The sequence below is a fragment of the Leucopleurus acutus genome (assembly GCF_964270905.1).
Source record: "Leucopleurus acutus genome assembly, chromosome: 2".
In the NCBI taxonomy this organism is placed as follows: domain Eukaryota; kingdom Metazoa; phylum Chordata; class Mammalia; order Artiodactyla; family Delphinidae; genus Leucopleurus; species Leucopleurus acutus.
Window position 1 is genome coordinate 168129316 of NC_139143.1, and position 24615 is coordinate 168153930.

Below are 24615 nucleotides of genomic sequence, written 5' to 3' on the forward strand. Positions count from 1 at the left end.
TGACATTCCTAATTCCCCTTACCTTGTTTTTCTCCCCTTAGCACTATCACCTTGTAGCATACCATACCATTTACTTCTTTGTGATGCTTATTGTCTATCTTCCTTTACAGAGTATAAGCTCCAGAGATTTTATCTACTGCATATCCTATGAACCCAGAATCATGCCTAGCACACAGTAGATGTTCAATAAATATTTGTTAGGTGAGTGAATAAACTCAATGTTTAAAAACACCTTGAAGGTGAATCAGAACATATCTAAGGTCAAATATAGTCCTTGAATCAGTAGCTCTCAAAAATGCTGTTGCATTTATATAATGGGAGGGGGGAGTGTCTTGGGACACAGCTACTCTCTAGGAGGTTCTGGGTAGGGGTTGCCCATAATCCTTTGGGGTGGGGGTTTGAAGGGGTTCAAAGAACCCATACAGCAAAGTATAGGGACCTCCTCTTGGCCCCCAACATCAGCAGGGCTGGAAAAAGTTCAGACATCCCTTCACCCCATCTTTCACCCCAATTCAGGGTGCCCCAGTTTCCATCTTCTGAACGCTCACTCCCCACTCCCAAGGAAAAGGAGATTGGAGTGGGGAGCAGAAAGATGTGCAATCTTCACCGAGAGACATTTATTGAGCTCCTTATGGGTGCCAGGCACCAAAGAGGAGCGCACAGAGGTATTAGATAAGGTCCCGGCCCTCAAGGAGCTTCTTGATGACCAGGGGAAAAGAAAAGGGGGTGGGGAGAAGCTGGTGTCAATCACAGGCCTCTCTCCTTTCTTTGGTGGTCTCAGAAGTGGCCGGGCCCAGAAAGGGACAACTTGGACGAGTGTCCAAGACATATATGCACAGGCCACACATGTACAAGACACATGTGCAGAGCCCACCCAACTACAGAACCCGGGTACAGGACACGAGAAGTGTATGTGTTGCATGTGGGCGGGATTCACATGCAGAGTCCATATGTGCATAGGCCACATGGGTGTAACACAGGAACTGCATCTCCCCAAGCCGGGTTGGCTAGGTAGGGGGAGGGCTCCAAGCCCCAGCCAGCTAGGCTCCTCAGGGCTGCGGCTGGTACTGGCCCTCTGTGGCTGTGAAGAAGTCCTCCAGCACGCTGCGCAGGTAGTCAAAGGTGGGCCGGTCCTCCGGGAGCTCCTTCCAGCACAGCATCATAAGTTGGTACAACTCATCTGGACAGTTGTCAGGTCGTACCATGCGGTAGCCTTGCTCCAGGTTCTGAATCACCTCAGGATTGGTCATCCCTAGAGGTTGATGGGAGAACTGACATCAAGGCTCCAGGCTTTGGAAGCCCACAGGCAGGGGTGATGGTCAAGATATTTGACAACTTGTATAGTGTGAGCACCAATCCAAAGGGATCTTGGTCTTCATCAATGGTAAAGCTATACTTGCGGTAATTGCTAAATGTCAGTCGTGCCACTTGTAGTGTCTGCTATGGCTTAAACACTCAATAATGCACACATGTGGCTGTGAGACTTTGGGTGAGCCATGGCACCTCTCTAAGCCTCAGTTTCCTCATCTGGAAAATGGGATAACAGTAGCTCCTACCTCATAGAGGTGTTATCAGGATTGAAAGAGAAAGTGTATATATAGCATTGAGAATGCTGCCTGGAAGAGGAGATGCAGCATAAAGAGTACCTGTAATGATGATTATTTGGTAGGGAAGGATGGAGTGGTCAGGGCCCAGGGCAGGATGGGGGCCCACAGCCAGGACAATGGGGAGGCTTCTCCAGCTTTTAGAGCAGGCACATGAGATGCTGCATCAGGAATCCAGATGGACCCTGGACCCCAGCAAGGCAGACCCTGCATGGGGCAGAGAAGATTCACTAGGCCCCTCCATGATCCAGATGAAATCATCTTTGGGCCACTTCCTTCCCTTGCTGCTGATCCTGGCCCCCAGAGTAGGCTCTTTGCATGTAGACCCCCAAGAGGAGCTGCTCTGGAGAACTGCATGGTCACAGCAGAAATATAGCTCCCTGTTTCTAAATTACCTGTATGGCCTCTGGTTTCTCCTTCATTCTCTGAGAAGAGACTGTGACAGGCAGTCCCCAGAGCCTAACCCCTAGAGGGTCCTAGCAAAACAGAAGTTTTACTCCTACAAAGCTTCAGACTGGACCCTAGTCAATAGAGACCTCTCTTCTCCAGGCCTTTCCCCTGGGGGGCCTCTAGCTATGTGTCACTCAGATTTCAAAATCAGGACACTGAAGGACATAGGCCAGGGAACAAGGGTACAAACCTATTGGCTACACCCAGCCTAAATACAGCCCACAGCCCTACTTTGGCTTGGCCCCTTACAGTGTTTTTTTTTTTGTTGTTATTGTGTGTGTGTGTATATATATATATTTTTTCTTTTTTTGACATGTGGGATCTTAGTTCCCCAACCAGGGATCGAACCCGTGCCCCCTGCATTGGGAGCATGGAATCTTAACTGCTGGACCACCGGGGATGTCTCCCCTTTTGGCATTTTTAAACAATGTGAATCATCACCAATATTTGGAAATGGGAACATTTTCCTAAAACTCCAAGTTTTGGCTTCTCTTGAAAAAACAAAGATCTGTTTTTTGGGCCCCCATGTCTTAATAGGAGCCATCTGCTAGAGCAGATGTAAGTTCACCCAGGTCCCCATTACTCCCCATAGTTTCCCTGACCCTAAAGCCACGTGTCAGTTGCCATTTATCATCATGCTTTCACTGCCTTTATTCTTCTAATAGAAAAATTCTCTAAGGGAGCACTGTGAACTCTTGGCAGGACAACGAGTGTGTTTCTAGCCCCGGCGCTGCCGCTGGACTCTGTGATGGGGCAAGTCCAGGGCAGGAGAGGCCTGCATACCCTCACCTGATTCTAAGGTGTCTTTACCTTCCCAGGAGCAAAGTACTGTGCACACTGATGGGGATGTAGGAAGCTTCTGCAAGTCTGGCCACTGTGCTCCATGACCTCCTTACCCTGTCTTTGTATCCTATTTCCTTTCCCCAGAGTTTCCTAGCAAGTTCCTTCCAAAAAAAATTTCATTCCTGTCTTGGCTGAATTCAGGGGTAAAGGACTGTCCAGGAGATGGAGGGACGAATGGGAGAGGGTGGGAGTTAGCTGTTTACACGTCTCTCTCACTCTACATGGAAGGCTTCAGAGGGACAGGAAGTCAGTGTTTAGTGAACACCTACTATGAGTCAAGCTCTTTCACAAATAATCTTGTTTCTCATATCATGAAACTGAGGCTCAGAGAGGTAAAGTCACCTGCCCAAGTCACTTGCCCATAGTGATTAATAATAAAACCTAACACTCCTGAGTGCTTCGTATGGGTCAGGTACTGTTCTAACCTCACGTTTTACAACTGGAGAAAAAAGGAATGATCTGATCAAAGCCAAACAGAAAGCATCAGTGGCAGACCTGGTAATAAGAAGCAGGCCTCTTACCTCGCAGGCCAGATCCTCTTCTACATATTAGGCTGCCAGTGTTAGAACTAAAGAAAAGAGCTGGGATTGTTGAGGGAAGAGACATCCAGAGACAGAGATGGAAGCCAGGCCTGGGAGATGTGCACCTAATTGGGGATGTAGGAGTGCCACCCCTGAGACGATGAAGGAGAAGCAGCTAGAGAGTTTCAGATTCTTAGCCTGGGAAGAAGTAAGTGGAAAGACATGAATTTGCTGCCCTTCCCAATCACCCTTTCAGCTCCTGCCCTTGACCCTGACCTGGGTAAGGGATGCGGCCATGAGTGACAATCTCCGTCAGCAGGATCCCGAAAGACCACACGTCCGACTTGATGGTGAATGTCCCATAGTTAATGGCTTCTGGTGCTGTCCACTTAATGGGAAACTTGGCCCCTGGAGGGAGGAAGTGCGGTCACCTGGGTCTGCTTGGCCAGACCCTGCAGGCCGCAGACTCCCCTCATGTCCCGTACCTACCCTCCCTGGCTGTGTACTCATTGTCCTCAATGAGGCGTGCTAGGCCAAAGTCTGCGATCTTGCAGCTCAGGGTATCAGACACCAGGATGTTGGCGGCCCTCAAGTCACGGTGGATATAATTCCGCTCTTCAATGAATGCCATGCCCTCTGCAATCTGCAGGCCAGGTACAGGTCAGCAGTCCTGGGCCCGACATGCTTCTCCCACTGCCCTGTGCCCATGCCCATCCCCTCCCCAGTCTCCTTACTTGCGCTGCCATGTCCAAGAGTTTGTTGATGGTCAGCTTGATGCCTGTGGAGGTCTTGAGAAAATCCACCAGGCTCCCTGTGGGCAGAAGCAAGAGTTGCCGACCCAAGTTGCCCCAGGGGAAAGCCCTCAGACCCTTCTCCCCTAACTGGGAGTCTAGAAGCAGTGTCTGATGTGTGGAAAGGAAGAGTAAAAGCTGAAAAAGGAGGAGTGTGTGTTCAGAGTGAGGATACCCGGGATGTGTGATGCCCTTTTCCCGGGGACTAGGGGGCTACTTGGAGGGGTCTGCAAGCTTCTTGTCACCAATGGGGTGGAGCCCAAACTCTTCAGCGAGTCATCCAAAGCCCTGCATGGTCCACATCTGTAGTTTCTTCTCTTCCTTCCACTCCTGCCTCTTTTACTCCACCCACCCTAGACAATTGCGAGATTTTCCACATAGACCCCTGGGTTCTCACCCTAAAGTCTCTTTGTCCCATGTCTCATGCTAAAAATTCTTTTTGTTCATGGCCCAGCTAGACTATTCCTCTAGAAAGCCTCTCTAGATCTACCAAGTATAATAAATTACATCATCATCTTCCTTCTCCATGGTATACTGGAACTTTCCTATGGCACAAACTGTGGTTTTCCTAGTGTGCATAACTGATAGCAGCAATCAATCAATGTTCCCAGCCCACAGTAAGCAGCAATAAATGTATGCTGAATGTAGTAAATGGAATCTGGAAAGAGGTGTCCTGGAGGACTGAGAGACCTCAGAGGGTAGCAGAGGGTAACTAGGAGAAGACCAGGGATGGGAGTGGCTGGAACAGAGCTAGTGACCACTGGTCCTTCTCAAGAGACTAAAACCCTATGTGAAGATGACAACAACTTGAGTGTCTCCACTATGAGTGCTGAATTAGTCACTGAAGGCAAAGACCTCACCCAGAGGCAGCAAATATGTGGACATAAACTGCCATTCCTTCATTGTATCCATGGCAGATGTTGCTAATCAATCCCGGTACTCACTTCCAATGAACCTCAGAATCCTTCTCAACACAGAACTCCAAGCAACTACCAATTGAAGGTGGTCCGCTATTTGCCATTTTCAGAATCCATTAGCCAATTAACAGCTTTTTTCCCTTCCTGAAAGAGGGACAGATCTTATACTCCCAAAGAATCAGAGCCAGATAACAACAAACTTACTAAGCTGTTTCTATATGGTAGGCCCTGTTCTAACTGCTCTATATGCATTAACTTTCATCCTCACAAAAACCCTATAACGGGACTTCCCTGTGGTTAAGAATCCGCCTGCCAATGCAGGGGACACGGATTCGAGCCCTGGTCTGGGAAGATCCCGCATGCCGGGAAGCAGCTAAGCCCGTGTGCCACAGCTACTGAAGCCCGCGCGCCTAGAGCCCGTGCGCCGCAACAAGAGAAGCCACTGCAATGAGAAGCCCACGCGCCACAATGAAGAGTAGCGCCCGCTCGCCTCAACTAGCGAAAGGCTGCGAGCAGCAACAACGACCCAACACAGCCAAAAATAAATTTAAAAAAAAAAGACCCTGTAAGAAAGTTGCTATTGCATTATTATCACCATTTTACAGATGAGGAAACCATGGCAGAGGGAAGTGAAGTGACCAAGCCCACGGCCACACAGTCCTGAAGCCAGGATTCTAACCCAGGCAGTCAGACTCTAGAGCCCTTAATGACTACTCTTATTTCTGGATAAGCCTGTTTAGATTTCTGCTGTTATTCTTGGGGGAACTGAGCATCAGAGGTGGCACAGGGACTTGGTCCAAAGCTGGGCCTAGAAATTCCTATTTACCTTCCTGGGGCTCTCAATCTGTCTGACAGTGGACTGAGGGAGGGAGAGGGGCTCACCCAGAACTGAAAAAGAGGGCTTTGGAGCACTCGCAAGGCTCAGGGGCAGAAGAGAGAGAGGTGGGGCTAGGGACCTACTCATCTCCTGAGATCAAGCATCCTTAGATCAAGGTGGGGTTTGAAGAAAGCAAACAGGACTGACTGCAGGTCAGAGAAGAAGGGGAGGTGGGGGGGTGAATGCTCTTTCAGAGCCTGCCACCTCAAGCTGGGCTCCCAGACGGGGCTCGAACAACACATCCTCTTCTCCACACGCCCTATAGTCGCTCCTGGAAGTGAGTCTTTGGGGGCTCAGGAAAATTCCTCTAAAACACCTCAGCGCTGAGCCAGGCCTATCTCCTCCGCCCTCCAGCAGGGGCAGAGGAGACGGCAGTGCCCCCCAGCGGCCGCGCACGGAGGCGGCGCTCACCATTCTCCATGTATTCCGTGATGATATATATGGGCTCCTGGGTGACCACCGCGTAGAGCCTGACCAGCCGCTGGTGTTGCAGCTGCTTCATGAGGTTGGCCTCGGCCAGGAAGGCATCGGGGGACATGCTGCCCTGCTTCAGGCTCTTCACTGCCACCTTCGTGTGCCCGTTGTAGTACCCTGGGGCAGGGAGGGGTTGGGGGAATCACTCGGAGCCCATGCCCCCAGAGCCAGGCAGCTGCCCCGAAACAGGGCACTGTCGTGGGACTCTCACGACCTTAGATGCCTCCCCTCCCCGCAGTCCTGGAGGGCCTCACTCACCCATCCACACCTCTCCGAACTGGCCAGCCCCCAGCCGCTCCACCAGCTTCAGCGTCTCCCTGGGAACCTCCCACTCATCCTCCCACCAGGGCTTCTGGGGCTTCTGGGTCTGGCAGGGGCGGCTCAACCTCGTGCACAGCCCGTCCGAAGAATCTGTGAGGACAAGGGAGGAGGGTAAGGCTGTGAATAAGGCGGGACTGGGGGTTGGGGCCCACCCAGTCCCCACCTGGGGAAATGGACTGGCAGGGGAGGTGTGTGGAGCTGTCACCTGATCCCTGGGGCTCCAAGGTACCGCACCTCACCCACTGCGGGGGCAATGAAGGAGCATACTGAGAGATGGATGGAGGGTACCCCGAGAGACACTGGGGGACGCAGGCTGACAGGGCACAGGTGCTAACCCTAACCCTGCCGTGCTCACTCATGTAATGGCGGACCAGCTCATGCAAGCCAGGAAAAGTGATGCGGGGGGAGATGTAGAAGCCGCCTTTGTCCAGGTTACGGATCTTGTAATGTTTCACCACTTCTCCCTGGGTCTGGTCGAAGTCCCGGACGGACAGTGAAAACGATCCTGAAAAAAAGAAAGGATGAAGGAGCGCAAAAGAGGGGGGCGGTGGCCTCCAGCGAATCGCACCTCCGCCGACGCGCCACACACACACACACACCCATCCCACACCAACCCCGCGGGCTCCTCGCGCCAGGACCTCCGCTCGCTGCCCCAGCCCGCGGCCCCGCCCCCCGCCCCCCGGCCAGCCCAGCCGCTCACCCGTGGTGCTTTCACTCTCTCGGATCAGAAAGGAGCCGTGCGTGTTCCCGGGCGCCAGGAGCTGCCTCTCCGCGTCCTTGCGGGTCAGGGTCTTGAAGAACCAGCTGAGCAAGGCAGAAGCGAGGGCTTCTTTCGTCTGTTGGTGCGTTCTTTCTCCATCACCCTCCAGCATTCACACCACCCCAAGCACCTCTCCTTTGCTCCGAGGTCCCTGGATCTACACCCAGCCATCCCGCACGATGAGTCCCCACTCACGGTTCGGGCTCCAGGCTGTTCGCTCTGGCCACAAAGTTGAAAGGGATGTAACCTTCCTGGCCCGTGGTCACGGACTGCGCCTTCCACCACTCGCCGTTCCTGAGCGACAGCAGCGGTTAGCACGGTCTGCTCAGCCTTGCACTTGGCTGGAACCCCCCCTCGGAGCCCCCAGTTAGGCCATGCCACCCCACCCTTCAGCTCAACACTCCGAAGCCTCCCATTTTGTCTTAAGGGCACCCACTGCAAGCCAGATCGGGGGCTGCAGTGCCGGAGATCCCCACTCCCTCACACTTTACCGCAGGGCAAGGATGGATGGCGTGAAGGGGACACTCACTGCTCCAGGATACGTAGCTGTTCACCCTTCTCGAAGCCCAGATCTCCATCGTGGGAAGGCTCATAGCTGTGCAGGGCGATAACCAGGTTGTCTGTGAAGACAGGGGGAGTCAGGGAGAACCTGTCTGGAATAGGCTGGGAGAGCGACTTCAGGAGTTACATGGTAGCCGACAAGACAGAGGGGGAAGGAGGAAGGACAGGTGGTGAGCAGGTGAGGAGTTGGAGGCTGACAGCCAAGGATCCACAGGACTTCTCTTCCAGGCCCTGCTGGTTGAAGTCACCTTGCAGTGGAGAAGCTGGGGGGTTGGAGCCCTCGTAGGTGACCAGTGGATCCCGCACTTCAGAGCCATTCCAGATGGACAGCTGTGGGGTGGGGTATAAGTGGAGTCAGAAAGCTGGGGCTGGGTCAGACCCTGGCTCGCCTCCCCACTGCCCTGCTCTCCTTCACTTCAGCTTGGCTGGGTCTCATCACTGAATTTGCCAACCACTTGCTGCGTGACCTTATGAGAATGCCCTTTCCCTCTCCGGGGTTCTTTTCCTTTCTGTTGCAGGGGAGAGGGCTTGCTGTTATCTCAAGGACCTATAGTGGTGGTCCGTTTCTCTCCTCCGGGTTGTACACCCACCCGACTCCCACACCAAGCCCCCTGTCTTGCCTCTTACCATGGCCTTGCCCTCCGGTGGAACTATGGGGCAATGGCAGTTCTCACACACATCGATGTTTTCCATCCAGTCATCTTCAGGGTTTGAGCTGCAGCTACAGCCCATGGTCCCTGGGGGAATGGAGAGGGGGCTGAAAGGGCTCCCCCAAGATCTACCCCTGCAACATCAGACATGCTAAGGCCTAGCCCTGGGAACTTCCAGAAGGACCCGAGATCGGCAGCCCCCCCAGCCCCCATTCATAAGCCACAGAAAAGCTGAAATGGGGTCCTAGCTCCCACCTGGGCTGGGCAAACCGCCACAGGCACCTTTGTTAGTCTAGTTGCCCACTTCCTGCCTCTCTCCACTCCCGCTCTCTCTGCCCATCCCCCAAGTTGGGGGACTTCCTACTAGAGATCACATACACTTCCCCGAGCCCTAGGGAAGACCTAAGTTTTGATCCTCCCCTACCAGAGGGGTGTGTGCGCCCCGCCTCCTAATTACAATTCCCCTTTCCAGACAAGGAAGCTGAATATGAGACCCTTTCTCCCGAATGTCAGCCATCAGGCTTCTGCTCCCCCAAACGTCCCCGCACACGAAGTCTCCTTCAGAGGCTTCTTTCTGCTTCTCCCCAGCAGAAAACACTCCAGTGGCCCCCTTGGCCATACCTTTTACTCGTTTGCTTGCTTTAGCAGTGGAAACTTTTTGTCAGATGAAATCAAGCCGAACCTCATAGATCAAGCAGGTCAAAGTGGAGCTGTTCTGCCTGAAGCAGAATGTGGCGGGACCTCACTCTGAAGCTCCTGGGAATCCCTGCAGCACCTCCTCCCCCAGGGCTGCTCCTCAGGACTGCTTGGAAACAGCAGTCCTCAGGTAAAGTTTAATTGAATTTACTGTGCATTCAAGAACCTTTAATATCAGAATCAAATCCACCTCCTCAGTCTATTCTGCTACACACACACACACACACACACACATTCACACAGCCTGTGCTCTGAGCTAGTCTTCCCAAAAACTTCTCGCTCTTTTCTTACAACGTGCCTTTGTTTATGTGGTTCGCCTGCCTTGGAATGCTTTTGCCCATCTGTTGAACTCTAACTCAACCTTCAAGCCTCAACTCAGATATCACCTTCTCTGTGAAGCCTTCCCAATGCCCAAAGCTCTCTCCTACAGCATTCCACTTAGACCACAATCATCAACTTAGGCACTGAGTGCCATGATTACGCTAATTTATGTGTCAGTCCCCCTGCCTCTCCTACCCCCTTGATGAGATGGGGGGTTTATCAAGAGCAGAAGCTGTGTTTTATTTGCCTGAATGTCCCAGCACCCGGAACTATTCTTGTTAATAAATGTTGACTGGTATGTGGAGGGTTGACGCACAGATTCTCCCATCTACAGAGGCCTTAGAAACCACCAGGTCTAACCTCTGATTTTAGATGAGCAAACAGAGGACCAGACAGGCCTGCTTAAACTCACACAACTGTTTGGGGCAGAATAAAGCTAGAGTTGCTAATACATGCTGGGACCAAGTAGAAGTGGGGACCAGTGGTGGTTTTTTGGTTAGCAAGACTTAAGATCCGGGGCTTCCCTGGTTGCTCAGTGGTTAAGAATCCACCTGCCAATGCAGGGGACAAGAGTTTGAGCCCTGGTCCGTGAAGATCCCACATGCCGTGGAGCAACTAAGCCCCGTGTGCCACAACTACTGAGCCTGTGCTTTAGAGCCCGTGAGCCACAACTACTGAAGCCCGCGTGCCTAGAGCCTGTGCTCCGCAACAAGAGAAGCCATCGCCATGAGAGGCCTGCGCACCACAACGAAGAGTAGCCCCTGCTCGCCACAACTGAAGAAAGCCCACACGCAGCAATGAGGACCCAACGCAGCCAAAAATTAATTAATTAATTAAAACAAAAAAGACTTAAGGACCTATGTCAATTATATCTTAATTAAAGAAAGAAAAAAAAAGATTCAAGGATAGGCCCTGGAGTTATGTTCAAATTCTGGTTCTGATAACTTACTGTGTCTCTTTGCTGAAATCATTCTTCCCCAGCCTCATTTTGCCTTTTCTGTCAACTGGGGATCGTCATCCCTTTCTCATAAGCTTAGATGAATGTTGGCTTGATTTAGAGCTGAGAAAGACTTATACCAGTGCCCATTCTGCCCTACCAACCCCTGCTTTGGAGGGTGGGAGAATGGGACTGGTAAATAATCCTCTTGGCTTTAAGCTCATGTTTCTTTTTTTTTTTTTTTTTTTTTTTGCGGTACATGGGCCTCTCACTGTTGTGGCCTCTCCCATTGTGGCGCACAGGCTCCAGACGCGCAGGCTCAGCAGCCATGGCTCACGGGCCCAGCCGCTCCGCTGCATGTGGGATCTTCCCAGACCGGGGCACGAACCTGTGTCCCCTGCATCGGCAGGTGGACTCTCAACCACTGCGACACCAGGGAAGCCCTCTTTTTTTTTTAATTTAATTTTTATTTTATATTGGAGTATAGTTGATAAGCTTATGTTTTTTAAACTGAGATACTTATAACCTTTCATGGGTACCAGAAGTCACGGGTGTGTACCTCCCAAAGCATGAGTGTCAAACACATAGTTAAACCTTGTTCACGTAGTTAAACAGACATAGATCTATTACAAATAGAGGAAAGTACAAAATGTACATGGAATTTTAAGCCAAATCAAGAGACTTTCAAGGAAAGGTGTACACACATATACTCTTTCCACTACTGTAGGAGTCCTGGGGAGACATTTGAGAAATCTTGCTCGGCTCTGTGGCTGCAAATGGCTTTTTAATTTTTTTGATTGCTAATTTTATTATGGTTAAGAACTGATCAGCAGCAAAAGCCTCCAGAAAAGTACTGATAACAACCTGGAACCAGCCTAAGATGAGCCGAGCTGTCTAGTAAGGTCCTGAGCAACCCATTGTTTGTGATATTCAAATAGGCCTTGGAAAACCACAGGTTGGTTATATTACACAGAGAACACCAACATCAGATGAGGTGTCAACTTAGATCAGTAAGGTCCCTTCCAGGCTTGACATTCTCAGAGGCTTTGAAAAAGGGTAAGAGAAAGATGAGAAAAGTTTGGGGTTGAGAAAATGTGATGAACTGGGGTGCAGCAGTGAGGGGAGGCTGGTAGACGGGGCAGAAGGAACTTTCTGAAGGCTGAAGCTCGTAGGGCTGGAAACTGTACCTGTCCAGGCTGGGGTCACGTGGGGAGGGAAAAGGAGCCACAAGGCCTTGGGCCAGGGTCCAGGAGAGCATGCAGGCAGGACCTATATCCTGGATAAATCTCGGCCTGCCATAAAGGACTGGGGACAGATATAAAAGAATGAAATATTGCCATTTGCAGCAACATAGATGGACCTAAGATTATCATACTGAGTGAAGTAAGCCAGACACAGAAGGACAAATATTATATGATATCACTTATATGTGGAATCTAAAAAATAATACAAATGAACTTATTTACAAAACAGAAACAGACTCACAGACATAGAAAACAAACTTATGGCTACCCAAGGGGAAGGGGGTGGGGCATAAATTAAGAGTATGGGATTGGGCTTCCCTGGTGGTGCAGTGGTTGAGAGTCTGCCTGCCGATGCAGGGGACAAGGGTTCGTGCCCCGGCCTGGGAAGATCCCACATGCCGCGGAGCGGCTGGGCCCATGAGCCACGGCCGCTGAGCCTGCATGTCCGGAGCCTGTGCTCCACAACGGGAGAGGCCACAACAGCGAGAGGCCCGCGTACCGCAAAAAAAAAAAAGAGTATGGGATTAACAGATACACACCACTATATATAAAATAGATAAACAATAAGGATTTACTGTATAGCACAGAAACAACAAGGATTTACTGTATAGCACAGGGAACTATGTTCAGTATCTTATAATAACCTATAATGGAAAAGAATCAGAAAAAAATGTATATATGCATAACTGAGTCACTTTGCTATACACCTGAAACTAACAAAATATTGTAAATCAACTCTACGTCAATTAAATAAATAAATGAAAGGACTGGGGCCAGGAGTGAGAAAAAGTTAAGCTGTGTTAAATTAAGCCAAAAGGTACTCAGTAACTCTGCTGGGTATCTGACCCCTAGTGTTTCCTCTGTGGCTTATTTAGTGCCCCTGGAGCCCTCCAGCTGCAGGTAGCAGGCCCTGCCGTATACAAAAGTGTGAATTTTGGAGTATAGGGCCTGGCAGCAATCAGAAGACCCCAAGACCTGGCAATGCCAGAGGTTATTTTGGTGAGTGGCTCTCAGCCACTGGGAGCTACATGCTCCTGTGAAGCCCAAGGATAATGTTGAAGGTTATTTCAATATTTCAAAAATCTGAAAGGAAATGGTACTATGATTTGTTTCTCAGTATGACAAATTGCATTATCGTTTCTTCAATGCATACTTAAGTCTCTGATGAAAATTTGAACTAGAAAACAAGAAAATTAGTACCTAAATGAGGTCATTCAGTCAGCAAAACCCTCAAAATCATGAGATCCATGGGGGAAGAGGGGAAAAGTACAACAGGGGAAGGGCAAAGGAGTCCTTGGAGGGAAGAGTTGAGAAGTACTCATGTAAGTCACCAGCCTCATTTTAAAGATGGAGAAGGTGGAGGATCAGAGAAGGTAAGTGGTTTTCCCAATAGCACGTGAGGGCTCTTGGCAGAGGCGGGACTCCAATCAGGCCCCACCTCCTTTTTCAAGGTACTCTGCTCTATTCTTCCCTCCCTGGAGACTAAAGCGGGCAGGGAATCCTGAGAGGTCATGCAGACAATGGAGAAGGGAGGGAGGTCTGACAGAGTGGGGTCCACTCTCCATCAAGATGTGATCATTGTGCTGTTAACAAAGGCCTTTCTCTCTAAGGCAATTCTCCCTCTATTTGGAATGCATGTTTCTGAGTGTACATGTACCTGCTTGGTGAATACAAGTCAGCACATATTGAGGCATGTGAATCACTGAGCATCATGCTTATGTGTACACACCCGTGGGTATGTAGGAGCCCCTGGGTGCAGATGGATGTGCAACAAAATGGGGGCATGTATAGTTTGTGCGTGTCCCTATGTAATTGTGAGGTCATACATGCATGTATTTATTTGTACAAAATGTGGGTCCCATCCCAGTCTGATTCAACCAGGTTAATAAAGGAGGTCGGCAAAAAGAAAATCAAAATTAAAGCTTATGGGCTTCCCTAGTGGTCCAGTGGTAAAGAATCCGCCTTCCAATGCAGGGGATGTGGGTTGCATCCCTGGTCTGGGAATTAAGATCCCACATTCTGCAGGGCAACTAAGCCTGTGGGCGCAACTACTATGTTCGTGCACCTCAACTAGAGAGCCCGCGTGCTGCAAACTACAGAGCCCATGCGCCCTGGAGCCTGCGTGCCACAACTGGAGAGAGAAAACCCGCACACCACAACTAGAGAGAAGCTCACGCACCACAACTGGAGAAGCCCGCGTGCCGCAACAAAAGATCCCACATGCTGCAACTAAGACCCAATGCAGCCAAAAAGATAAAGAAAATAAATAAATTTAAAAAAATTAAAGCTTAATATAAATTTCTCATAGAAAGAAAGGAAGGAAGGAAAGAAGAAAGAAAGAAAGGAAGGAAGGAAGGAAGGAAGGAAGAAAGAAAGAAAGAAAGAAAGAAAGAAAGAAAGAAAGAAAGAAAGAAAGAAAGAAAGAAAGAAAGAAAGAAAGAAAGGTGGGAGGGAAGGAAGGAAGGAAGAAAGAAAAAGGAAACAGATCCAGAGAATCCCCAGCACTCTCAGAACCAGTAACAAAGGCAGATTCTGTGGTGAATGAAACAGGACATTCTCTTCTCCCAACTCAGGAATACAAGGTCAATAGGAGGAATTTTGTAGATTCTAGACCTCGTCTGACTAGCGTCTGAAATGTTCTCAGTCAAACTCAAGATCTGTCCATGGTTCACAGAGCACCTTGTGCCAGTGATAAAGGGCCCCCCCTCCCTGGGGTTTCAAACTTGGAGAGTGGAGTGAGGGCTAGATTTCAGGTACCATCCCTCGTCTCTTTGCACAGAGCCCAACACACAGAGTGGCCCTTCTTACTCTGTGTAGAATTGATCAAAAATCCCAGGCTGCGTGAAGCTCCTGGACTAGAGTTTCTGATCCCAGGGTTGTTTAGGAATCATATCACAATGAGCTCTGATTCTTGCCAACGTGTTCACTTTTATCAACTCCATAGACATTGTCTCGCCTGGCTGGGCCTAGAATGTGTTTTGTCCCCTTAAAAAAAAATGTAACACTTTTCCTCCCCTAAACTGTAAACCGATTCATTTATTGAACATTCTGTCCAAAATGTGTGCCAGCTTCTTGCCTGGGTTTCTTGGGCTAACGCTTTATGTCAAGGGCAGGCAGGCTCTTCAACTGCAGACCACTGTTGCACTCTGGGCCACCCTGTGGCAAAATCTGTCAGGAATAATTTAAAACATTTTCTTGGCCTTTTTCTTTGGCCAAGATTTGGTTATTGGCAAAGTTGCATATGTTCAATGAATAGCCTTAGCTGTGGATGCCTGCACAGAACCCTCACCATGGTACTCGAGAGTCAGGGTTGACAGCCATGGTAAATAATTTCTAGTGGGTAAAACAAGGATGTCTCCTGAATTCCCTCCTTTTTTGTGTGTTCCTCTTTGATACAATATCACTTTGGAATAAACTCTGTGAATTCACAGAGTTCACAAAAAAGAGAACAAAAAGATAAGCCTTCTCTTATGCAAACAAGATGGATTTATTCTCATAAACTGGGAGTGGTTTAAACATAGAACTGATTCTGCTGGTTAGTTATTGCCATAAACAAGGGCTATAGAGCAATTATTCTAAAGCTGGTATTTTTGGTAGAGGCCCTCCAACTAGTAACTTACATGTACCTAGTAATTTCTTTTATTGAGCCCCCTTCCTCATGTACCTCTGTCTGTATTTTGCATCATGGGGGTTTTATCAGGACAAAGCCTTACTTACAGTTTGGCGATCCACACCACTTTATTAAAGTTTCTGGAATTCTGCAGGTCAGGGAGGCTCAGCTCATCATATCCATATCATAGTGAACCAAGTTCATTCCCAAGGCCTCCCAGTCACTCACTGACAGAGGGCCTTTGGGCAGGTTACTACACCTCTCTGAACCTCCCTCAGTTCCTTTATCTTCAAAATGGGAATAAAAAAGGGACCTGCGTCTAGGGCTGTTGTGAACGTAATATGTGATATGTAGATGATCTCATATAATGAAGTACTTAACATGGTGCTTGGTACATAGTAAGGACTAAGTAAATGAAAATAGTTATTTGAGGCCTGCGTGGGTATTTCATTACCCCAGCCTTAAATACATTCATTTTCCTTTCTGATTTTTGGCACTTCCACGAACCACTTTTTCACCTTTAATATATTTACCTCAAATGGAAACTTCACTACCATAAATGGAAAACCAGAACACAACATTGTAAATCAACTATACTTCAATTAAAAAAAAAACAATGGAAAACCAGTATCACCAGCCGTAAATAGAAATCTGTATATATTAAAATAAACACATACTTTAATACCTAAATTCACACTTGTAAATATTCATTCCTTACCCCCCTAAAGTCACTCACCTGCATCAATGATGCACAGGCCATATCTGGGGAAATGCCACACTGTGAGACAGAACTCTGGACTTAGGCCTCTGTTGGTAAGTTAGAGGAGACATAACTTTCTTCCTACTTGGCCAGCCTATCGACAAAAATTTAATGGGTATGTCTTATGTGCCAGGCTCTGATCTAGAGCTGGGGACACAGAGGTGAGCAGATAGAGAGACTCCCATCCACTTGGCCCTGCCTGCTGTGTTAGAGGTGGGTGCCCCTCTGGCGGGTCACTCCATTTTCACAGGAGGCAGTAAGGCCTGTCTTCAGCTCACTGATCGGTAACGTCTGTGACCCTGACAAACTGACAACAAAAAACAGCAGTATTTGCCAGGAAGTAGCATCTCAAAATCACCACCATTACCCATTAACCAAGTTAACGACATTTAGCTAAAACCGCTGAAAAGATGAGGTAGATCTCCATGTGTTGACATGGAAAGACGTCCCAGATACAACACGGCAAGCAAGTTACAGAACAGAATGTAGAGTTTCAGTCTGTTTGCATTTAAATATGGAGATATAGGGGATTCTTTTAAGCCAGGCTCTGTGCTAAGCCTTCATTTGCATGACTTCATGTAATTCTCATAATAATCCTATGAAGTAAGTGCTATTATTACCCCCATTTTACAGATGCAAAAATTGAGGCCCAAATGGGGTAAAGGTATTTGTCTGAGGCCTCATAACAAACAAATAAGTGGTAGAGACGCGAGCTGAACCTCGGTCTACCTGCCTCCAGAGATTAGGCTCTTAACCAGTATGCTTTCCAGCGGCCACACATAGGAAAATCTGGAAGGACGTGCACCAAATTGCCCACAGTGAGCATAGCCCAAGAGTGAGATTGGAGGGAGCTGTATTTCTTATATGTCTTTGTATGTCTCTGTACTGTTTAAATTTTTAAAAACTGCCATGTGCTAATTTTGTAGTTGAAAAACAAAAAAACAACAAAGCCCCCACGAACACAAAAACTCTGCTAAGAGACACAAGCATTTGAGGAGAATCAACTGTACACTTGCCCTTCCACTCCTCTCCTTGTCTGAAGAGGTGTAAGCATGGAATAGGGGATACAGGAAAAAAGGTTCTGCGACCACAGAAGTCTGAAAAACACTGGGTTAGACAAAATCGAACAGCCACCTTCTCTGGGGAGACTTTCAGAGCTTCAACAAGCTAATGCTGATGGTGAAGTTAATGTGGGACATTTTGTAGCTTAGACCATGTTGATTTGGCCCCAGACCGTTTTCTTTCCAGGTGGCTCATGGGACTAGCGTTCTTTAGAACAAGCATTGGAAATGCAGCTCCAGGTGCTTTCAAACCAACACCTGGATGGTATCTTTGTCCCACCTGTCCCCATTCCACCCACATATTCAGCTCCCCTCAGCATCGCTTTCACTACGTTGAGCTTGGCCTTGAAGCCATCAGCTTGTGGGTGTGTGGATGGATTTGTAAGATCCAGTGTATGATGTATCTGTGGTCCCTGCCTCTGCCTCTGAACACACGTGCACACGTACATTTTCCAATGATGATATGAATGGTGTTTTGGCTAGGGAGGGAGGGTTCATGTGTGTGTCTGTGTGAAGCTGTGTGTGGGACCCTCCTCTAAAACAGACCCTGTGGCCCAATCTAGAGTTCTCACACCCACTAGTACACACAGGAAACAAGCTCATTTGCAAAGCCACACCACAAGTGTGAGGGAATGGGTGGCTCACTGGCCTGCCCAAGGTGCTGAGTAGGAGTAATTCTGGTGCAGACATGCCCCCCACCCTTTGGTACACAATTTGCAGGAGAAGGGGGTGCCTAACCTCTGTTAAGCACCTACTGCATGCCAGGAACCACCCAGGGCACATCACAGCCATTATTTTCTCTTTGATTCCCCACAGGCACTCTGTAAGGAGGGATTTATTATTGCCTCTTTACCAATAAGTAAACTGGAGTTCGGAGAAATGAAGCCATTTGTTCAAGGAAATGGCAGAACTGGAACTGTGCCTGGGTCCACCTGGCTCTGAAATGCATGTCCGTCACGCTACGCCAAACCCGCTGGCTCTCTTGTGTTTGGTCTTGCCCTGAGGCCTCTGCCCTCCTGGGACCCAAGAAACAACCCAGGGACAGTGACCTTGGCTTCATGTCCTAGGTACTCTGCAGAATGGGCCTTTATCCTTCTCAGAACTGCCTTGACTCTTCCAGGAAGCCTCCCGGATCACCTAAGGGAAGACTTCTCCCGTCCTCTGAACCCTCCGCCTATTCTCTTGCTCCATCACTTGGCCTTTTTTCCCTCAGAGAAGAATCTCTGTCCCTGAGCCCCGAGGGCGAGGGACCCTGAGTCACCTATCAGCACAGGCTGGGTGGGAGAGGGGACGGCTTATGCCGGTCCAGAGTCTGGATGAGGGTAGGGAAACCCAGCATGTTTTTCAGTCCCCACAAGAGGCTGCAGGCCTTGGAGCTGGGGACAAAAGAAAGGCTGGGACATGCTGACTCAGTGGAAACTGTGTTTCAAGAAAAACTCCAAAGGCGGAGAGGGAGGCAGGGGAAACCTGCAAAGTGTGGCTCAGGTGGGGATTTGCCCCGTAAACAGCAGGCTGAGAGCTAGAAAGTGAGGGGGTGGGCAGGGAGCTGACTCTGCTTCCCTGGGCTGCCACCACCTTCCTGGGGTTTGAAGCAGGAATCAGCAGGACCCACTGGCCCTACACAGACAGCAGCAGTGGGAGGGGGGCTAGAGCGGGAGGGAGCAAAGGGAAGAGGGGAGGACTTCCTGCGGACACAATGGCAACTTTCCAGATGGAAGTCCACGCGGTCCTTGCCCGGGGCCAACTGCACCCCTGTCCGGGATAAAAATAGCCCTTCCTCTTCCCGTCTCCCATCATTCTCTCACCCCCCAACTTCCCAGAGTCCGGTCAGATACTTCCACCCGGGAGGCCCCATGCCAGATGATAAGTATCCCTTCTCATGCCCATCCGTTCCCAAAGGAAGACTCCTCCTTCTCTCACAAACTGTTGGTCACTGAGGCTAAAATCACTTCTCACGTGTCCATCTGGATGCTCTGGGTGACTCCTCTCTCTCTCTCTCAGGAGAGTCTTGTCATTGGGGTCAGCCCCAGCAACCGGAAGTATTCTTGGGACCCCTGACTCAAGCCTGCCCATCACCTTGCTCCATAGGGGGTGTGTGTCACACCCTAGGCCATCACCCTCTCTCAGGGCCATCACCCTCTCTGCCTCTGCCTCGCTGACGGACGGCAGGGAAGGAGTGCTTTGCCCCAGTCTGGGCCTCAGGAGGCTCGTCCATCATGGGACGAGGGACTGGATTTAGGGATTTCTGAAGGCCTTTGTAGTACCTGACGGTCTATGTGCCACATCCCCAAGGAAAATGCTCCCAGTGAGGTGGGGCCTGATGGCCGGCAGTGTGACAGAGGCGGGAGGTAACAGCTACGCAGGAAAGAGGTCATCCGGCTGTTCTGCCTGTCTTCCACCTGACCTCCAGCCAGGTTTTTCTGTCCCCCAGCCTGAAGGGCTGCTGCATACCTGGGGAGCCTGGCCCCAGGCCCAGCTGCAGCCCTCTGCTATCAGGCCCCCCACCGCGGCCCCTAGACCCCTGTTCCCAGTACTCCTTACCTGCCCAGCCCAGGAGCCCTCTGGCCCCATTCACATGGCCTTCGTGGCCTAGCCTGGCTGCCCAGACACAGCTTCAGCTCCCCTCTCCGTCGTAGCCACTGCGTGTCTCCCCGCGCCCACGTCCCACCCTGACTTCCTGCCACCTCCTGAGGGCCCCAGCAGCCCAACCACAGGCCTCCAGCACCCCAAGCTTCCTGCTGCCATAGCCCCCCGCCTCTCAGCCCTCAGGGGTCCTATACGTCTCCAGTCCAGGCCCTACTCACCCTGAGGGTGGCACTTGGAGGTGAGGGAGGATATTTGATAGAACTTCCCCCCGCCCTCCCAGGGTGCACCTGGACAAGAGATTCAAGGGGAGCCTTGAAACCCCACTGAGCGGAGGCAAACAGACACCACTCAGCTTGCAGTGAAGGGCCAGTAGCACTGCTGTCACAGTCTGAGAGCTGGGTGACCCTTTCATTACAGTCGGAGGGCAAAACTAACATCACTTCAGAGTCAGAGGAGAGGACAGCATCCCTGTAACATCACTGGAGAGCAGACACCCGTGTTCCAGTCAGATAGATACCAGGCTCACACAGCTGCTAGACACAGCCATGCCGTCTCAGGGCACAGGACAATAGTTTATTATATGCAGAGGGTAGGCTAACACCCCTCTTACGGACAGAACACTGGACAACAGGCTGTTTAAGAAAGCAGGCAGAACAACCTCTTGTCTTTAAAGGGGACAGAGAAACAGCCTCTGTCGTGGGCAGAGGGCAGGACAACCCCCCTAATTATAGTTGGAGAGTAGGGCAACCCTTCTAACCAGGTAGAGGCGAGACCACAGCTCCTGTCAGAGGCACAGGGCCTGACACCACCTCCTGCAACAGGTGGGAGACAGAACAGACACTCCTGCCCAGGCACCCAGGTGCAGGCAGCAGACTGGCCGCGCCTTCTGTTATAGGCAGGAGGCGGGGACCTTGTCACAGCAGCAAACAGGTCAACAATCTCCCTTTCTTCAGGGGCCAGGCTGAGGGTGACACCCGTCAGAGGCTGAGGGCCAGGTCACCAGCGTTATGAGGAACTCTAGGTGGCCTCTCTCAGGCCCAAGAGCTGGGCCTTGATCCCACCCGGCGGAAAGCATAAATATGTTGCCACCGCCTAAGCCTGCCCTGGGGGAGCGGGCTGGGGGAGGGGAGCCCACAGAGCATTGTTGGGGTTTGCAAGGCTGTGTGCACCTCAGCTGCGGAGGGAAGGGGGAGACAGGAAATGGGTGGGGGGAAGAGGAAGCCTGAGCTGGAAAGTCAGACAAAGAGGGTAACACAGAAACAAAAGCCGAGAAATACAAAAAACAAAAAACAAAAAACCTACCGAATGACACAGAGCCCAGAGTCCCAGCTGCGGGCCCCAGCTCCCCTTGCTGTGAACCTGAGCACTTCACAGTCCATCTCTGGGCCTCAGCGCAACAGCAAGAACACCACTGGGGCTAGTAATAATACATAATAATGCACATTTATTGAGGGCTTACAGTGCATTATCTCACTTCAGGTGTATCCAACCACTTGTGGAGTGAGAATTAGCATTTCCATTTTAAAGACAAAGAAACAGATGCAGGGGTTAAGGGACCTCCTCAGAGTCTCACATCAATAGAAATCAGCGGTGGAGCAGCCACGGAACCCAGGTCTACCAGATCCTGCGTTCTTCAGCTGCCCATTTACCTAAGTCACCTTCCATGGGGGTGATTTAGAATTTTAAGTTCTTTTCCAGTTCTGATCTTGATAAGATAGAGCAACAGAAGTGGAGCTGTGGGGAAGATGGGGATCCATCTGTCCATCTCCACCCCCAAGGTCAGCCTTCTCTCTGGCAGTAGAATCCCTGGTCCCAGCAACAAGTGACATACAGCCACCTTGGGCCTGAATAAATGACTGCAGAGACCTTGATGGGAAGCAGAGGTTTATTGAGAAGCCTGGGAGTCTGTGAACTCCTCCCCTTCCTCCACACCGTCCCCCCTCCCCCATCTGGGGCAGCAGGGGCAACAGGATGCAGGGGCTTTAAGCTCCCAGAGCTCTGAGCATCTCCCGGACTCTCCCCACACCGGTCTCCAGGTGCTGGCTCCTCTGGGGCACCCCTCCTTTCCTTCTTCCCAGGTGGGCTGGGGAATAGGTAGCGGGTGGCGAGGCAGGCACGCGGGTGCCCCTCAGCAGAGGGTGAAGCGCCGGGCGCTGATGTTCATGCGCGTGAGACCCAGGTGCCGCAGTGGCGGGGCCAGGGCCAGGCCGGCTCCCGGCTCCAGCTCCAGCTCCATCTCGGCCTCGTTCAGCAGCTCTTGGTGCAGGTGACAGACTTGGTCCACCTTCAGTCGGTGCAGCTGGGCCCGCAGCCGAAGCAGCTGCCCTGCCAGCTGCCGGTCCTGTGCCTGCATCTCCCGCTGCGGCCGAGAGGGGGCGTGAGCCTGCTGAACCTCCCATTTTTCCCTCCTGGTCAACACCCTGGGTCTCTGCACTGGCTATGTCCTCCCCACACCCTCACACCCCAGCTCTATCCATCCCATCTCATAGATCTTGCTCTAAAACCAAGCTAAACAAATACAGGTACCTGGGGCCCAATCCTAGATCAACTAAATGGAATCTCCAATTTGGAGGCTGGACATTTTTATATTTGCACATATTGGATTGAACCACCTATTCTACACTGGCCTCTTGTACAGCGTGGTCAGTACCTCCTTTGTATCTTTAGGGTATAGCAATTCCCAGAGTATGGGAGGCCATGCCTTCCCCAGCTATAACTGGTTGCCCCACAAGGGCAGACTCTGACCCCTGAGCCACAGGACCACAAGGTCAGTAGATTGGATGGACTCCTTCTTCAGCAAGGCTCCCTGAATAAAACACTGGACAAGTCCATGCCTGGCTCCTCAGCCCTGGGACAAAGCCACAGGAGTGGGCATTTGCTAGAGGCAGGGTCATTCTCATCCCCTCCCCATACCCAGTGTCTTGTGCCCTAAGGACTGCCCTCAAGGCCCTCTGCAAGGCTGCCCTCCCCACCAGACTCACCAGCTCCCGTCGGAGCCACTCAAGGGCAGAGTCCATTGAGTCGAAGCCGCAAATGGTCCCAGGTACCCTTGGCTCGGGTCTGGCTTGGGCCCTGCGCCAGGCCTGGCTCTGGACCTGGGCCGTCCACTCCAGATATGAGGGCCGCCGTGTCTGCAGCTGCAGCTTGGCCGTCAGCGCCTTTACAGAGTCCAGGCTCTCTTCTTCTTCATCCTCCTCATCTTCTTCACCCACTGCCTGGAATTTCAGTGGCTCCATGGACATGGTTGGGGATGAGGGACAGGGCAAGTCTGAAGCTCTGGGATTAAGGAAAGGCTGGCAATATTATCCAGGAAGAGATGGCAGAAGCTGAGGGTGAAAGAAATGTGCAGGGAGTGTGCGCTGGTGAATGTTCAAGGTGGGTCAGGGAGGCTTGAGTGTGTCGGGGTGGGTAGGTAGATGGGTGTGGGAGGCTGAGTGTGCAAGGGCTGGGATTTTCCTACACTGCTAACCCGGGAGCCACGTGATGCCTGTCCGGGTGGGGGCAGGAGAAGCCCTGCTCCTCTGGCCCCTTGGATAAAATTTATTGTCTTTGCCCAGAAGGAGACACCCAGTTCCCAGAAAGGAAGTTGCTCCAGGATAAGAAAAGCATCATCCACACGAGTCTTGGCCCTCTTCCCAAGACCCAAGTTAAGGGATTGGGGAGGGGATAGGAGGCTGAGAAGCTGCCCCCTGTCCTCACTTATGACACTGGCCCTTCAGCAAAGGAATAGTGTCCAGATCCCTGGCTCAGGAGTCAGGAGAACTGGGTTCTGGTGCTAGATCTGTGGGACCTTGGACAAGTCACTGACTCTCTGTCGGGACAGATCAATGATTTCAAGCTATATTCTAAGGAACTTTTGGTTCCCTTGGAAATCCCTCAAGGACTGTGTGCAGGGTAAGGGCACAGCTGTGGATGGCCTCCTAGACCTTCCTCTCCCTGCCCCTCCCAGGGCTTCAACCAGAACGGTTCCCTTTTTAAAACTTTGTATTGAAATATAACACACACAGAAAAATTTACATGTCATAAATACATAGCTTGCTGAATTCTCCCAAACTGAACACACTTATGTAAGTGGTACCTAGATCAAGCAAAGGAGTATTACTATCATCCAGGAAGCCTCTTTTGTGCTCCTGGCCTATCACAACTCTCCTAAGGGTAATGTAACCAAGCATAGGGCTTGCTCATGGGCCTGCAGTGCAAAAAGCCAAGCTCTGACAGGGTGTTTGCAGCAAAGTAAGGGTTTATTGCAGGGAGCCAAGCAGGGGAATAAAAGCCAAGCCTCAGCTCCACTCCAACTTGGTCTTTGAATGTTGGGGTTTTTTTAAAAAAGGGGAAGAAAAACAATTTTTTAATAAATAAAAAATAAAGTAAAAAAATAAAAAAGGGGAAGAACCAGACTTCCCTGGTTGTCCAGTGGTTAAGACTCCACGCTTCCACGGCAGCAGGCACAGGTTCAATCCCTGGTGGGGGAAGTTCTGCATGCCACGTGGTGTGACCAAAAAAACCCCCCAAAATAACAAAAAAAAACCAGGGGAAGAACAAAGAGGCTGAGATTAGCCATCATGTTGTGACGTTTCTGTGACATTTCGTAATCGTTTCTGTGACATTTCTTTTCTTTTTTTTTTTTTTGC

The 24615-nt window shown here is 50.5% G+C and overlaps 2 protein-coding genes across 2 annotated transcripts; both read right to left on the reverse strand.

Annotated features, from left to right (window-relative positions):
• Positions 1 to 935: 935 nt before the first annotated feature.
• LCK (LCK proto-oncogene, Src family tyrosine kinase) lies at positions 936 to 19952 on the reverse strand. The gene is made up of 13 exons (XM_082834828.1): positions 19940 to 19952; positions 8747 to 8856; positions 8368 to 8449; positions 8088 to 8178; positions 7754 to 7852; positions 7499 to 7602; positions 7154 to 7303; positions 6736 to 6888; positions 6415 to 6594; positions 4153 to 4229; positions 3908 to 4061; positions 3695 to 3826; positions 936 to 1252 (listed from the first exon to the last, which is right to left on the reverse strand). Exons 2-13 carry the CDS (start codon positions 8849 to 8851, stop codon positions 1050 to 1052), a joined length of 1530 nt encoding a protein of 509 aa, XP_082690954.1. The 5' UTR covers positions 8852 to 8856; positions 19940 to 19952; the 3' UTR covers positions 936 to 1049.
• A 2101-nt stretch (positions 19953 to 22053) lies between these two features.
• Positions 22054 to 23310, reverse strand: FAM167B (family with sequence similarity 167 member B). The gene is made up of 2 exons (XM_082862210.1): positions 22966 to 23310; positions 22054 to 22343 (listed from the first exon to the last, which is right to left on the reverse strand). The coding sequence occupies exons 1-2, from the start codon at positions 23224 to 23226 to the stop codon at positions 22113 to 22115; spliced, it is 492 nt and encodes a 163-aa protein (XP_082718336.1). The 5' UTR covers positions 23227 to 23310; the 3' UTR covers positions 22054 to 22112.
• Between the last annotated feature and the right edge of the window lie 1305 nt (positions 23311 to 24615).

Bases quoted from the DNA above. Each gene is read 5' to 3' on its own strand.
- LCK (XM_082834828.1), bottom strand. From the start codon at position 8,851: ATGGGCTGTAGCTGCAGCTCAAACCCTGAAGATGACTGGATGGAAAAC. The intron at 8,450-8,746 runs GTAAGAGGCAAG...CCCACCCCACAG, and splicing joins CACCGGAGGGCAAGGCCATG to CTGTCCATCTGGAATGGCTC. The intron at 6,595-6,735 runs GTGAGTGAGGCC...TCCCTGCCCCAG, and splicing joins GTTCGGAGAGGTGTGGATGG to GGTACTACAACGGGCACACG.
- FAM167B (XM_082862210.1), bottom strand. From the start codon at position 23,226: ATGTCCATGGAGCCACTGAAATTCCAGGCAGTGGGTGAAGAAGATGAG. The intron at 22,344-22,965 runs GTGAGTCTGGTG...TCTCGGCCGCAG, and splicing joins AGTGGCTCCGACGGGAGCTG to CGGGAGATGCAGGCACAGGA.